Raw genomic sequence first — 14,612 nt, 5'->3', positions numbered from 1 at the left:
CCCCTCTTATTAAAAACCACTAAAACTGCAATAATCCACGTACAAAACAATAAAAAAAATCACGGCATCAATGAATTGACTTTCAACCACCATCAAACCAAAAATCCATCTTATCTTTTAACTCCTTTAAAAGTGAGATTTTTCTTTAATAATATTACTCATACTAAAATCTTATATCCACCCTCTCTAGTAGCTAACAAATATGGCTTCTTTCAACAATCACTATATCATTCCTTTGTATCTCCTCCTCATATATTTCACCTCCACCACCACCACCACTTCCGCGGCTTCGCCTAGCCCGAAATCTTTACTCCTGACCATCTCAAAGGACACCTCCACCTCCCAATACACAACCAAAATCCTCCAAAGAACTCCCCCAAGATTTGTCCCTTTAACACTAGACCTCGGTACACAATACCTATGGCTCAACTGCGGCCGACGCTACGTATCTTCGACGTACAAACCCGTCCCATGCGGTTCCCCACTTTGTGCTCTTGCCAATGCCAAGATATGTAGGTCATGTCCTTCAGGCCCTAAGCCGGGGTGTAACAACAACACATGTAGAGCCATCATCAGCAACCCCATCACCAACGCATCCACAAAGAAAGGAAGCGAGCTTGCTACCGATGTTATCCAACTCAACTCCTCCAACGGCGCCACCACTGGTGATCTTGTTACCATCCCCAACTTCCTCTTTGTTTGCGCGCCCACCTCCTTGTTAGGTGGCCTCGCGAAAGGGGTGGCTGGAGTTGCTGGCTTCGGTAGGAGTAAAGCTTCGTTCCCTACACTAGCGTCCTCAGCTTTCCGCTTGGCTCAAACATTTGCTTTGTGTTTGCCTCCGTTTTCGGAAAATGGTTTCGCCTTTCTCGGTGATGGGCCTTACAACATCACCCCAGGAGGCACCGGTCTTAACGTAGACCTAAGAAGCATGCTTACTTACACTCCTCTCATCACTAACCCGGTTCGAACATCTGAGTACTTCATAGGCGTACAAGGTATCAGAGTCGGAGGAGAAGACGTACCGATCAACAAGGCCTTACTTTCTTTAGATAGCAAGGGAAATGGTGGAACAACCATAAATTTGTTGCAACCTTACACTAGCATGGAAACATCTATATACAATGCTGTCTCTACTGCTTTCGACAGACAAATATTAAACACTTCCTTCCCAACTAAGAGAGTTGCTCCGGTTGCACCATTCAAGTATTGCTATGATACTCTCCCGTCCTCGAGGGTCGGACCCTCGGTGTCGAACATCGACTTGGTGCTGCAGGGTAAGAACGCAGTATGGACGATAGCCCCCTTGAACTCTTTGGTGAGAACAAATGAAGGTGGGTATTGTATTGCTTTTGTGGATGGTGGTAAAAACCCAAGGTCATCAATTGTTATAGGAGGATATCAGATTGAGGATAATTTGGTTCAATTTGATCGGGCTAAGAATAGGATTGGGGTTAGTTCATCTCTAGTTTATGATCGGATTAGATGTTCTTTCTTTAACTTCACTACTACAGTGTAACAAGTGAAAAGATTAATTTACTGCTGTTGTTAGTGGCCGATTATTAGATATAATCGGAAAATGTGTAAAATAAACAGGGATGGAAGGTATAATTGAATGATACCCTTTTTATCTCTCTTTCGCTCTCTCCTATCCTTAAAATAAGCATCAACGTTGTGATTAAAAGAGGACGAAAATGAGTCTGTTGTTAATGACATTCCAAAAATCCATGCATTGCAGTCGAGCAAACAGAGGTGCATACTTGGTGATACAATCAAGTCATATGCAGAGCATGTAGAATTCTCAATGTAATGATCGAGTGAAATGTTATTAGGAATAATAATGACTTCAAAACAATGTACATAATCCCTATACAATAGTTATTAATATAGTGTAACCATAGCATGATTTGCAGATCCTGCAAAACTCACATAGACTAACCTTCTTAAATGTACACCTCGGGACTATATATTGAGCAAGAAGCATCTCCATTACTGATTGAATGATTGCAGCTTCTTGTATACCCACCTAAGTCACTGAAAATGTAATAATAAACCGTTAATAGAGGAATTTTCTTGTATGTATGTAAAATTGAGAGCATGTAACAAACAACGCAACAGAAAAAAACAATTATGTGGCTCAGTTGTCTCTCTATCTTGTAGTTCTAAACTACTGAAAGATGTTCATAAACTCCGAAAGAACCACAGCTTAGTGATCAGATGTTCATAAACTCCGAAAGAACCACAGCTTAGTGATCAGATGGGAAATAAACTCCGAAAGAACCACAGCTTAGTGATCAGATGGGAAATGACTGAAATAGCTATTTGCATACAATTACTACTGGATACTGTATGTTAAGTGTACAATATTACTCTGTACAGCTAAATTACTTAAAAATAACATAATAACCAGCTAAGTTACTTAAAATGAACATAATAACCAGTGTATATTCCTTTAATATCGTATACCAGCAAACCAGCATATCCTTAACAAGTTAATGGAAGAAAGAGTACAATATTAGTTACAGGTTAATCATGTAACATGTCCTAACCCCCAATTCAGAAAGCTAAGACTTCTTAAGTTATTGTATCCGCTATCAAGAGGCTCTGGGTCTTCCCAGTTTTGAAGAATATATATTCAACCATTAAACTGATGGGAAAACTCGCTTTTTAATGGTTCCTATCTCAACAATTTGCCTTGATGATAGGCTTATATTTTGAAGAGGTCCACGGGTTTAAGGCCGGTCCTCAGCCACATTAGGATTAGCAAAATGACCAACTTATGACACTCAATTAATAGATTCAAGTAATGGTCTCTACTGTGTAAGTGCTGTCTGTGGGTTACACACTTCTTACATATTTAGGGATGAATCTTATTCGAATAGCTCCCTATCTTCCTATGCTTGAAGACTTAAATAATGAAATAGCTAATACACTCGTGTAGAACTGATAGAAGTAGAAACAAGAACAACAGCATATCAGCAAACTTTACACTAATCAATGACAATCCATGAAGAAGCGCCATGCATGACAATTTGAGGGAGAAAATGATCACTATAACTCGCATTACTCTGAAACTGTAACCGAAATCCAATACTCAAAACCTAAACCCCAGTGTTCCAGAACTTGAAGATAAACAAAAACTAAAAAACAGCCAGCAGTTACACTTGGACCAACATCCATATTTTGCATCCCTTACAATAAGCTTAGGCAGCAAACATTGCATCTTTTACAATCAACGGAGCGACACCAGTTTATCAGGGATCCAGAACATTTGAAACTTCAGTTACCCACAGCCCACAGCATAAGATTAAAATCATATACGAAGTACGTAGTTATGCATCCGGGCCAGGTACACAAACAACAATGGAAACAGAAGATATAGTTGCAAATTGTCACTGATCTTATCCCAGAATTACCAGCCAAATACAAATCGCCTTAGCCCTCTACGAATCTACGAAGTAAATGATGTTCTATCTTGCAGAAATGCACAACATTTATCAATGCTAAACTATAAGTTGCATATCACTTTAATCAAAGTATTCAATTTGACAACCCATAAACATAATTGGGAAATACTGATTCTAGTTATTTACTGTATTATTATCAAGAACAATTCTCGCTTGTATGATATAGAGTAAATTTCTGATGATCAACGCCAAAAAATCAGAATACCCACAGAGTTATAGATAAAAAGTTCATTAACTATATTTGCTTGCAACTTTAACCACTTTATCACAAAAAATTCAGCTCAATTTAGCATTACATGAACATGAACAACACCAATTCAACGCGTAATTTTGTCCAAAATTTTTAATATCCACCAAATTTCGCTAATCACTTTCGTTCCAAACAGAAATTAAAAATTCAGAAAAACAACCACCACACTTAATTCCAAAATTCCAATTTTTTCCGGTCAATATAAACATCAAAGAAAACAACAATTGCACTCACAAATTTGTATCATGGTAAAATTAAAATTAAAAATGAAGATATTGAGGAAAAAGTGGCCAAATTTGGCTTTAATAGTAGAAACAGTATCGAAAGGAACATTACCAGCAGCAACATCTTCAATCAAATAAATTAAATCATGAAAAACCTCAAATCCATCAACTAAAAGCGTCGCGCTTTAGTCTTGGCACATTTTGAATTGACAAACCCTAGTTTTCTACCACGATACGTAATCGACACATTCAAAGCGTCATAATTGACAGAGGAGAAATCAGCGTTTCGAACTACGAGTATGAGAGTAAAAGGAAGAGGAAGGTGTTACGGATTGTTGTATTTTATTAGGGTGTAGTTACTAGTTAGCAATATTGGTGTGACATTAGTGTTTTGCACTTTTGCAACGTCTGTTACCGTAGAATTTCCGGTAAATCCATGTTCATCTTTTTGATTAACAAAAAACGTTAATCTAGACCCACTTTCGGTATTTTACCTAGCATTAGTAAGGACTCCTATGTCAATTCACTGACCTTACATGGACAGATGCACACTCTTGCTGATGACGACACCAGCCACCTCATGTTTTCCGTTTAAATGTCCACTAACTCCATGTTCCTTTTGTTTAACTCTGGTTAGGGTTTTCAAACAAAATGTTTCCTGATTTTTCTCCCTCACCTTCATTTGGTAGTGTTCCTTCATATCTTGTCTGTAATTGTTTTTTTTTTTCCTTCTGTAAACCGTACTCCAATGTTCAGATTGGTATGGGTCAACACGTTCAAACATATGGAAATTAGATTTAAATTTCGACACTAACCTTTCAAACATATAAAGCATGCCCTATTACATTAGGTCTGGTATATATCTCGTATCTTTACATAATACATGAACGCATGAACTGATCCAAATTGGTGATCTAATTGGATCAATCACTCTGTTGTTAGTGCAACCAGAATATTTTCTACATATTTGCAATAGTATGAAGTTTGGGAAGGAAAGAAATATCAGTCAAACACCGAATTTTGACTGTACTTTATTTACCAACCACCAATATTAATACCGTCCATTAATGTCTACCCTCAACCATGGTTACTTCACTAACTCATGCACTGACAGAAGAAAGCTGCAACCGCTTACATAAGGTTTCTGACGTGTACATTTCATTTTGCTGAATCATATTCCAGTCACTTAAATTGCTGATGTGGACCATTTGATTGACAAAGTTTGTCAATCAAAAAGATCAACTGGGCAGCCCTCTAGAATTTCTACTACCTCCGGTCCAAGTTCGTTGCAACTTTGAGGTATTATTTGTGAGAATATTTCAAAGTTGCAACTAACTTGGACCGGAGGTAGAATTTCTCAATGCGGAGAGTTTTAGAAAAAGTTGGAGAAAATAGAGATAGTGGGATAGGTAAAACAATACTCATACAAAATTGTAAAAAGTAAAATTAGTTGAGAGAATCTAAATTTAATAAAATATGATTTATGACTTTATGTTGGGTCCATTAGGTGAGTGAAATGACTTAAATATTGAAAAAGTTTTGCAAATATGGAACTAAAGTAAGTATTATTTAGAAACGACCGAAAATGGAAAGTGAAACAAGTATTTAAAAACAGATGAAATTAGGCCATGTTCTCTTCACCTCAAAAAAATATTAAGTAAAATTAATTTCAGTTCAGTAAAAATAAGTTCAGTTCAGTAAAGAATTCCCTCTTCCACAACCTTGGGAGGCAATAAAGAAGGATTAAAGGAGTTTTTTTATTTTTTTTTTTTTATTTTTTTTTTTTTTTTTTGAATGGAAAGGATTAATGGATTTTGGATAACACTTCATATAATTCTCAGTTTTTTTAAAGCACATTTTTGTAGGAGATTATTATAAAAGGTAAATTAATGATTTTTTTCAAAATATAATTAGCTTATCAATTTAAATAATATAGTTATATAACCTCTCTTTAAAAGTGTGTGTCATGAGTCATGACTCATATATTGCAAATAAAAGAAACGAAGAAAGTATTAAACTTTAAACACCTTATCAACTCTCGAATTTCAAAATTTATATAACAATCGACTTTTTTATTCTTTATTAAGAGGCAAATTTCTTTACAATATGGAAAGTTGGAAACAACTAATGAGATGGAATATGTTGGAAAGAAAATATTACATTTGTTTCATATTATATGCAACACTTTTTAAAAAATGGATGTTACATATTATGTATAACGAATATTTTCTTCTCTTTTTAAGAAATTATGTCTCTTTTATAACTTGCATTTCTATGATTTTATCTTCTCTTTCATAAACAAATTTTGCCTAAAAATAGGTGTCAAAACCTTCGTTACACATAATATAAAATTGAGACGGTAGCTTAAAGGAGGTAAGAAAAAGGATTATTCTTATCCCTGTTTGTGGGCGGCATCCCATGCATGGACCCCCACTATTTGGTATAAAAAGATCGAATTAATAAATACCAACACACTAACATAGTCAATGAGCTAAAGCAATTCAAGTCTCAGTTACCACGTACTACCTCAAATGGCTCAAAATCAGCTGATAACATTGAGCTATATGGAGTTAGTCCTAAACTCCTAATATATGGAGTCAATACTAATTGGACATGTAATATTATACACACTACGTACTATTTATTGCTGATTTGTAAAAAAAATACAGTACCATACTTAATTAAGCTTACATATACTTTTTCAAATAAAACTCATGTAAATCATCAAATTATTTCTTATTTATTTGTTGTATAAATATTAATTATTACATAATGGTACATATACTACGCTAGAAGAAGTGGTAGTACAACCAAATGTATAATTTCTTACAACATGATACACCAATTCATAGCACCAATAAAGGCTATAATAATATTGCTATGAATCAAGCTAAGAAAAGTATTCATTGACCAATCCCTAAGAGTAGACAAAATAAAGATTTTTTTTTTTTATTTCTTGCAATATACCTCAGCTCTTGGATGGAGTGGATCATTTTATCTGCACTCGGAGATTGATTTATCATTACTTTTATGAATCGCGGGGTTGAGATTCTATGGACTTAGGAGATAGGGAAGAAAAACTAAGACGACTATGATCATCAGTAGTAAAAGTAGTCGTAGTAGTAGCAGTATTACTCTTTGTAGGCCTGGTGATAGGCATGGAGTTAGACCGCTTCATCATCCAAGTCGATGCTTTTGTTCGATGGAATCGACATCGAAACGAGCCTTGATGTGTTGTAGGAGAGCATAAGCATTGACCCCCTTTGTGGTTGATAGTTGTAACACTTTCTCCGTCAACACTCTTAGGAGAAGTTATAGGCATTATTTGAGAAATAATTTAAGAATATGTTTTTTTTTTTTTTGGTATGAAATGGTGAGATACTTTCTTATGTTGAACAAATTGGGGTTTTTGAAGTATGAAATATATGGCGTGGTTAAGGAGGTGGGGCTTATAGTAGGGGAGGCTTTATCTACGTGCAGATTCTAAGGTCATTATAGGTATCTCACATTCTCACCCCAACTTGTATTTGCCACAACCAAAAGTTGTAGATATTGCCAAATTAATTAAAGCGATTTATTCCACAATAAACATGAATATTTTTCAACAATAATTGGGTTTTAGATTTTACAAAAAAAGTTATCATATGATACTGAAAAAATTTACGGAGTACTATATTACTCGTAGTATATTTTCTCCCTTTGCCTAACGTTAAACTTGTAAGTAAATGTAGCATATAAGCTTATTAAACTCTATTTTATTTACAGGAAACTTAGGTTATATTTTATAATTTTTTTTTTAAGTGCTTTGGTGGTAGATGTCTTTTTGAGAATATTTACGATTAGATGTTTTGAAGATGTAAATTTGACAATAATTGTTGTATGACTTAATTCTGGAAGTAAAAAAAAAAAAAAAAAAAAAAATTCTTTGCTGTTCAAATGAAAATATATTTTGATCTTTAATTCCTCACTTGCGTACATCTTTATACTTTGTGCTTTCTATATTTGTCATTCTAGTAACAAGACTAGCAACAATGATGCGTGTTATCATTAAAATTTATGTGTCATCACAATTCAATTATACGTTATGAGTCTTATAATATTTAAATTGTTACGAGGTCATTGTCGCTAACCCATAAAGGAGAAATTATAGAGCAAAAGCATAGTTTATTCAATTATTCAAGTATAGACCAATAATAGCCTTAGTAAAGCTAAAAAATCTTATTAACAAACATGAACTGGAATTATCCCTCTAATTCATGTATCTACATATGACATGTTCCGACACTATCGTGTGGGAATCAATTAGCATTTTGTTGTTAGATTTGATCGAAGAATATTCTTCTGAACATTAACCAGAGGTCTTAATTTTAATCCCTTCTTTTCATTAATTTTGGGGTACATACATTATTACATATTCACACATTTAGCTTGTTTTCTTGTACCAAATTTTTGTAACAAGATAATAGAATAAATTTCAGAAAGCATATACGTAATTGTATAATTGAGAAAAAAGCCAAAAAAGCATAGAGAGAGTAATAACAAAGCGACCTGAGTGGTTAGATTAAGAGATTAGATGAGGTTTTCATGTGAGAACCATATCATGTGGTTTTTTTTGTTGATTTGATTCTTCAAATTATGTGTAAGGACATGTTCTCTTCAACTTATTTCAGGTACTTATTTCTTAATAAATTCATATTCGATCAGTCTAAATCAGAAACACTTAGATCAGACCAGATCAGAACATTTAATTATCATTTACTTATTGCTAAATATCATTAATTACGTATTGCAAAAAATTATGAAAATTACATATTTGAAAAGTTTATAATAAGACGAATCTAACAAGATCCATTTTGATAATGTTTTTCTTTATAAATTAGTATTAAAATGTGGTCAAAATTTAATCAAATTATTAAATCAGATCAGACCAGTTCAGATAATGAAAATTCAGATCAGACCATATCAGACAAGATAACTTGTTTCGGGTGAAGAGGACAAGTCCTCAGGGTAACAGAATATATAATAATTGTACTTGTATTATTTAGTAACTAAATTCCAAAATTATTCCAAAAAATAGGGGGCCTTCGATTCCACCATGTTTAATCCACGTTATTATGATTGTAAGTTTCCTTAAGTTTGGTATTTTAGTATCGAAATGACCAAGACATTTTGTAAAAGGAATATGAAAAAATGAGCATCTTTGTCATTTTAGCTGTCTACATTTTCCACGTGAAGTATCAAGTCAGTCACTGATCCATTTTGTTTGTTGGAGCTACTTTGCCTAATTTTGTGTACAAGATCTAATGTTTAGAGCTTAACTTTGTTGGTTATGTTCTCCTTAACTTATTCAAATGAGTTTCATAAATTAAAACATGTTGATTTAAGGCATTAATAAGCTATACTAATTAAAAGTTTAGAAAATAAGTTATTTTTAATAAATACTATCAGTTAAGACCTTAAGGATGCGTTTTAACATGATTTTCACTTTCTAAACTTATATTGAATTTATTTTAGTTGTAATTTGTACTTGGGTAAATCTTATCAAAACTAATTTTTAATGAACTAAACTTATCTCATGAACTTATATTTAAGCCTAAAAAGGTAAAAATAAGGTGAAAAGAACATACCTTTAAATTTAGCAAAAAAAAAAAAGTTGTGGAGTACTTAGGGTCTGTTCATATTTACTTAATTTTAGTTCAGTTCAGCTTTAATCAGTTCAGTTCAGCTCCTAATTTTCCTCTCTCATAAAATATTCATTTCACTTCAGTTCAGTTTAGTAAATATGAACAGGCCCCTACTCTTGTTTTGTTAACAAAAACAACTTGTTTTGTTAAGCTAGCAAAACAAGTGTTATGCGTATGATATATAGTTTCATGTCGAACACTAGTAGCTATTGATTTAGGACCTTAAATTTGAATCTATCATATGTAATGAATAATGATTAATCATTAATCTTGACGAAATTATAAATGGAAAACTTTTCTATACACCCGATTTTCAGTAATTTACTGTACATTGGGTGCACTTTTGTCAAATTTAGTGTCACTTTTGTCAAATTTAGTGTCACTTTTGTCAAATTTATCAATGAAGCATAAATAACTCATATATGTTGAGTAACTTTTGTGCGTTTTAGTGTAATTTTTGCGCATTTTATTGTCACTTTATAACGGATGTTCAGTAATTTACTGAACATCCATTTTATTTAAAAGTATGTGATGTGATTATAAATTATGGGGAAAAAAAATCCTACCGTTAGACCCAACTCCCAAGAGAATTCTAAACTGAGGATACCCATCATCATGCATGGCAGGGGTCAGGGGAGCATTGGGGCTTACGACTTATCTTCAGTGCAGCCATTCAACCAACTACTAATACTACTAGTAGTCTAGTAGTGTACAATTTTGATGGGAAAGTTCCAGTTTAAAGACGTTCACCATCAAATCTTTTTCAGTTAAGCGGTTATCATCACATGTTACTATGTTACTGTTATATATGTATCCACCAATCTTATTGCACTCATTTCAAGCCCCTTACTACTCATTACAAGATGATAGCTTGTTTGTTAATTTGTTATCAATGCGGTCCAACAAATATACGGTGTATATTCTTCAATGATGGTTCACATAATCACATTGTTAACAATATCTGTATATTCATGTATCAATACACGATTCGGTATTCAATTTAAGGCGAATAACTTGTTTACCACTGTAACATTAAGATCATGACAACTGTTATAATTGTAAAATTTATAATAAAAATATCGCGTTATAGAAATAAAATCGTGCAATAACTCTAGTAAAGCATAAGATTTTTACGTAGATTTTTCTACAGAGAAAAACGTCTAATTATGCAATAGGAAATATTAATTGTAGTTGTGTTTGATTTTCATGACGAATAGGAGGCATTTTCTTTCACTTCATGAGTGTAAATTTGTATTGGATTGAGCTATGAGAATAGGGCCCTTTATTTCTTTTAACTGAGATTAAGATAAAAGCCCATGGGCGGGCCCAATCAAAGTCATATTCATAATCCTCATAGAGGTTGTTTGTTTGAGTCTCAACTTAGAATTTTACTTTGAGATTTTACTTCAAGTGTTTATGTATCAATGGTGAACTTAGCCGGAGTCTCATCCGTTTAGATAAAATGATAGCTTACTTATTACAAAGTAATACGAAGTATAAAAAAATTTAATACAATTTTAATTTAATATATTGCCTCCGTTTCTTATTGTGTGCAACAAAAAAATATTTATATCTCACAAATAATACCCCTTTGTTGCACGTAATAAGAAATAGAAGTAGTATAAGTTTTTTAAAAATTATTGTACAGTATGTAGTTGAGATTCAAATTATGTTCTTTTAGGTGTCCACTATACATTCATACTTACCAAGTTACCATACATATAAGTACATAACCACAATGATTTATCAATCATCTATTTATTTTGGAATATTTTAAAAATAAGTGTTGGAAGTATGCCATATTGCCATGTACATTAAGCCGGGTGTAAAAAGAAAATTGTCATTTTTCGTGAATAATCCCAAAAAAAAAATGCAATAACAACTTTAATCCTTAAGGAACAAGAATTGGTGGAGGGTCATCAAAGGGAGAAGTATAACACGGGTACCAAATTGCCATAAATACTTGAAAAAGAAATACCAACAAAATTATGTAGCAAAAAGTGCTAATTCTGACCAACTTACTAGTCAAACCTAACAGTCTTAATCTCTCCTCTGTTCTTCATAATTATTATTTTTTGTAACATTATCATTTTCATAATTGTATCTAACAAAAGTAACAAAAAAATTTTTGGTTCTTCAATTTTCTAAATATCTGGTTTTGATCAACATGGCCACTAAGAACGTTCAAGCCAAGCTGGTGGGTATGTCTTCCCTTATTCTTAATTATTAATTTTAACATTACAAAATAAATTCAAATGTTTAAATTAAGTTCTTTAATTTGCTACAATGATAAGTTGATCATATTCCACATTTAGAGCATCAAGTAGTCTTGCATTAGTTTATCTTCCCCACTATCAATCATTACAAGATTCCAAGTTAACATTATTCGTTACATTATGGTCAGGATTAAAATTGATTTTTATTAGTCCTATGAAGTTATTGATTAAAACTTATTTTGTCAGCTTTACAATTATAGTTTCAAAATTGTGAAATTTGGAACAAAATGAACATGGCCTAAGTTATAACTTGAAATACCCACAAGGCCACAACCCATGTTTTGTTAATGTTTGTATATTGTTGCATCTTCTAATAATGTCACATGAACTTTGTTTCTTATGATAATACTCAATTTTGTTGGTTATATTGTGTGTAGGTGCTTCTTGGGGATATGGGAACAGGGAAAACAAGCTTAGTTTTGAGATTTGTAAAGGGCCAATTCTTCGATTGTCAGGTTACCATCTTTTAACAACATACATTTGATATTGAGGAGCAATCTTTTTCAGTTTTTTTGTATTTATTTGTCTGATTGCATAACCTGCAGGAATCAACAATTGGAGCAGCATTTTTCACTGAGGTATTGTCCTTAGATGAAGCAATTGTAAAGCTTGATATATGGGACACTGCTGGACAAGAACGATACCAAAGCTTAGCTCCTATGTACTACCGCGGTGCAGCTGCAGCTGTCGTGGTCTATGACATTACTAGCATGGTAACTGTATGACATATTAGGAGGATAGTGGATAACTACTACTTCCTCCACACCTAATACAACCTTAAAGAATGAAGTTTCAATACTCGTCGAAGAGCTTGAAATTTCATTTACTTGAACTTTGTGTGATTTTACTCCATATCAGTTAAGAACAATTCTGACAGCATGAAACCTGGTTGTTGATGCAGGAATCATTTGAGAAAGCGAAAAGATGGATTGAGGAATTGCAGAGGCAAGGTAACAGCTATGTCACTACTGCATTCTCCCTTGTTTTAAGAAAGCATGAAACATGAAATTAAGATTACAAAGATTGCACAAAAGTTCAAACATCATCCCACATTCCCACTCCCTCAGATGCTTGAAAGTTGAACCTGTTACTGTGTTAGGTTTTCATATTAACAATCAATTCGCTAATTCGCTTTTCCTCACAAACAGCAAGTCCTCGCATGTTCACTGCATTGGTTGGCAACAAGGCAGACCTTAATGAGAAGAGGGAGGTCGACAACGAGGTATGCTGAAACTAATCATCAGTTGCCTTATTTACTGGATTGATTTATCATCATTACTTAATAATAGTCTATCATTATAGGAAAGTCCATTTTCAGAACATGCTTTTCCCAGAACCAACTCTAGGGGCCTGTTCTCATTGACTGAACTCAGCTGAACTGAACTGAACTGAACTCAGCTGAACTGAACTCAACTGAACTGAACTGAACTGAACTGAACGGAACTGAACTCAGTTGAACTGAACTGAACTGAACTGAATTTCAACGTAAGAGAACAGGCCCTAGGTCAAATAGTCTTACCGATATAAATGATTAATGGCAACTATTTGGAATAAGATTTTCTGGTTTATCAGTTGCAGAAATGCCTGGATTGCAAGTATGGTTCTTTTCCTCGAGGCTCGTGTAAGATGAGTCATAGTTATTTACTGCTAGTATGTCTCTTAAGAGGACTGTACTGCACTTGCAGTTGCAGTAAGATTAAGACATTACCAAATACATCTATTTTTAGTTTCCATGAAAAAAGTTTTGGTTAATGACCACTGCAGAAAAATGTTAATGAGTCTGATAAATGTTGCAGGTAGCTGAGGAATATGCAAAAGAAAATGGGTTACATTTCTTTGAAACTTCAGCCAAAACTGCACAAAATGTCAATGAGCTCTTTTATGAAATAGGTTACTTCTCCTTCCTTTCCTATCCTTTCAAATCATTATTAAAAAAAAAAAAAAAAAAAAAAAAAAAAAAAAAACTAACTAGCTATGAGAACAGAGTAAAAAGAAAGCACCAAAAGAGCTACGATCTAAGAGATTCATTCTGGTTTTACAGCGGCAACATTGGCAAGAACTTGTCCCTCACGTTCAAGTGGAATGAAAATACAAATCAGACAAAGTCGACGAGGAATGTATTGTTGCTTCAGCTGATACTTGATACAATGCTGATAGAGTGATGTTCACTGTATGCACTCAGTCCCCTATTAAGTTTTCTGTTTATCATCAAATATTTTGATGTTACAGTATGACCTTAATGCACATTTTTATAGCTATAGTTTTAAGTCCTTGACTCCTTGAACATGAATAAAGAAATGCTTATTACTCCTATAACATATCTGAAATAGTAACTAATAAATCTTCATTTTTTTTCAAGGTTATTATCAAGAGACAGAAGCTGAAACATGCCAGGTCAGAAGGCAGAAACCTGGTGTAAAGAACAGGGCACTACCTTAACAGATATTTGTATTATGTACATTGTGTTTTCTGAAGTCTTGTTCTCTTCCAAGCTACATTTGTCTATAAACTTTCCTAAGTTATTCTATGAAAGCAACTACAATCCTAGAGTAACCAAAAATTAGATCTTCAACTAAATCTATTCTAAAATCACTATTGTTGTTACATTATTCAAAAGTACATACGAGTATACACATTTGTCACGCCAAATTGACATTATCAACAGCTAGATAAAAATAAAGCACACAGGACTACAAGTTCCCATCAGCTCGGTA

General features: G+C 33.4%; 1 protein-coding gene and 1 pseudogene across 1 annotated transcript; both read left to right on the top strand.

Annotated features, from left to right (window-relative positions):
• Positions 1-181: 181 nt before the first annotated feature.
• Positions 182-1,585, top strand: LOC145612473 (putative aspartic proteinase GIP2 pseudogene; annotated as a pseudogene).
• Positions 1,586-11,736: 10,151 nt separating this feature from the next.
• On the top strand, positions 11,737-14,034 carry LOC145612268 (ras-related protein Rab5-like). Its single transcript, XM_081667645.1, has 7 exons — positions 11,737-11,819; positions 12,276-12,353; positions 12,444-12,611; positions 12,800-12,848; positions 13,047-13,120; positions 13,695-13,788; positions 13,940-14,034. Exons 1-7 carry the CDS (start codon positions 11,790-11,792, stop codon positions 14,032-14,034), a joined length of 588 nt encoding a protein of 195 aa, XP_081523771.1. The 5' UTR covers positions 11,737-11,789.
• Positions 14,035-14,612: the final 578 nt, after the last annotated feature.

The sequence above is a fragment of the Chenopodium album genome, chromosome 24 (assembly GCF_948465745.1).
Source record: "Chenopodium album chromosome 24, dcCheAlbu1.1, whole genome shotgun sequence".
NCBI classification, from domain to species: Eukaryota; Viridiplantae; Streptophyta; class Magnoliopsida; order Caryophyllales; family Amaranthaceae; genus Chenopodium; species Chenopodium album.
This window is presented reverse-complemented; position numbering and strand designations above follow the sequence as displayed.

Bases quoted from the DNA above. Each gene is read 5' to 3' on its own strand.
- LOC145612268 (XM_081667645.1), top strand. From the start codon at position 11,790: ATGGCCACTAAGAACGTTCAAGCCAAGCTG. The intron at 12,354-12,443 runs GTTACCATCTTT...CATAACCTGCAG, and splicing joins GCCAATTCTTCGATTGTCAG to GAATCAACAATTGGAGCAGC. The intron at 12,849-13,046 runs GTAACAGCTATG...CCTCACAAACAG, and splicing joins TGAGGAATTGCAGAGGCAAG to CAAGTCCTCGCATGTTCACT.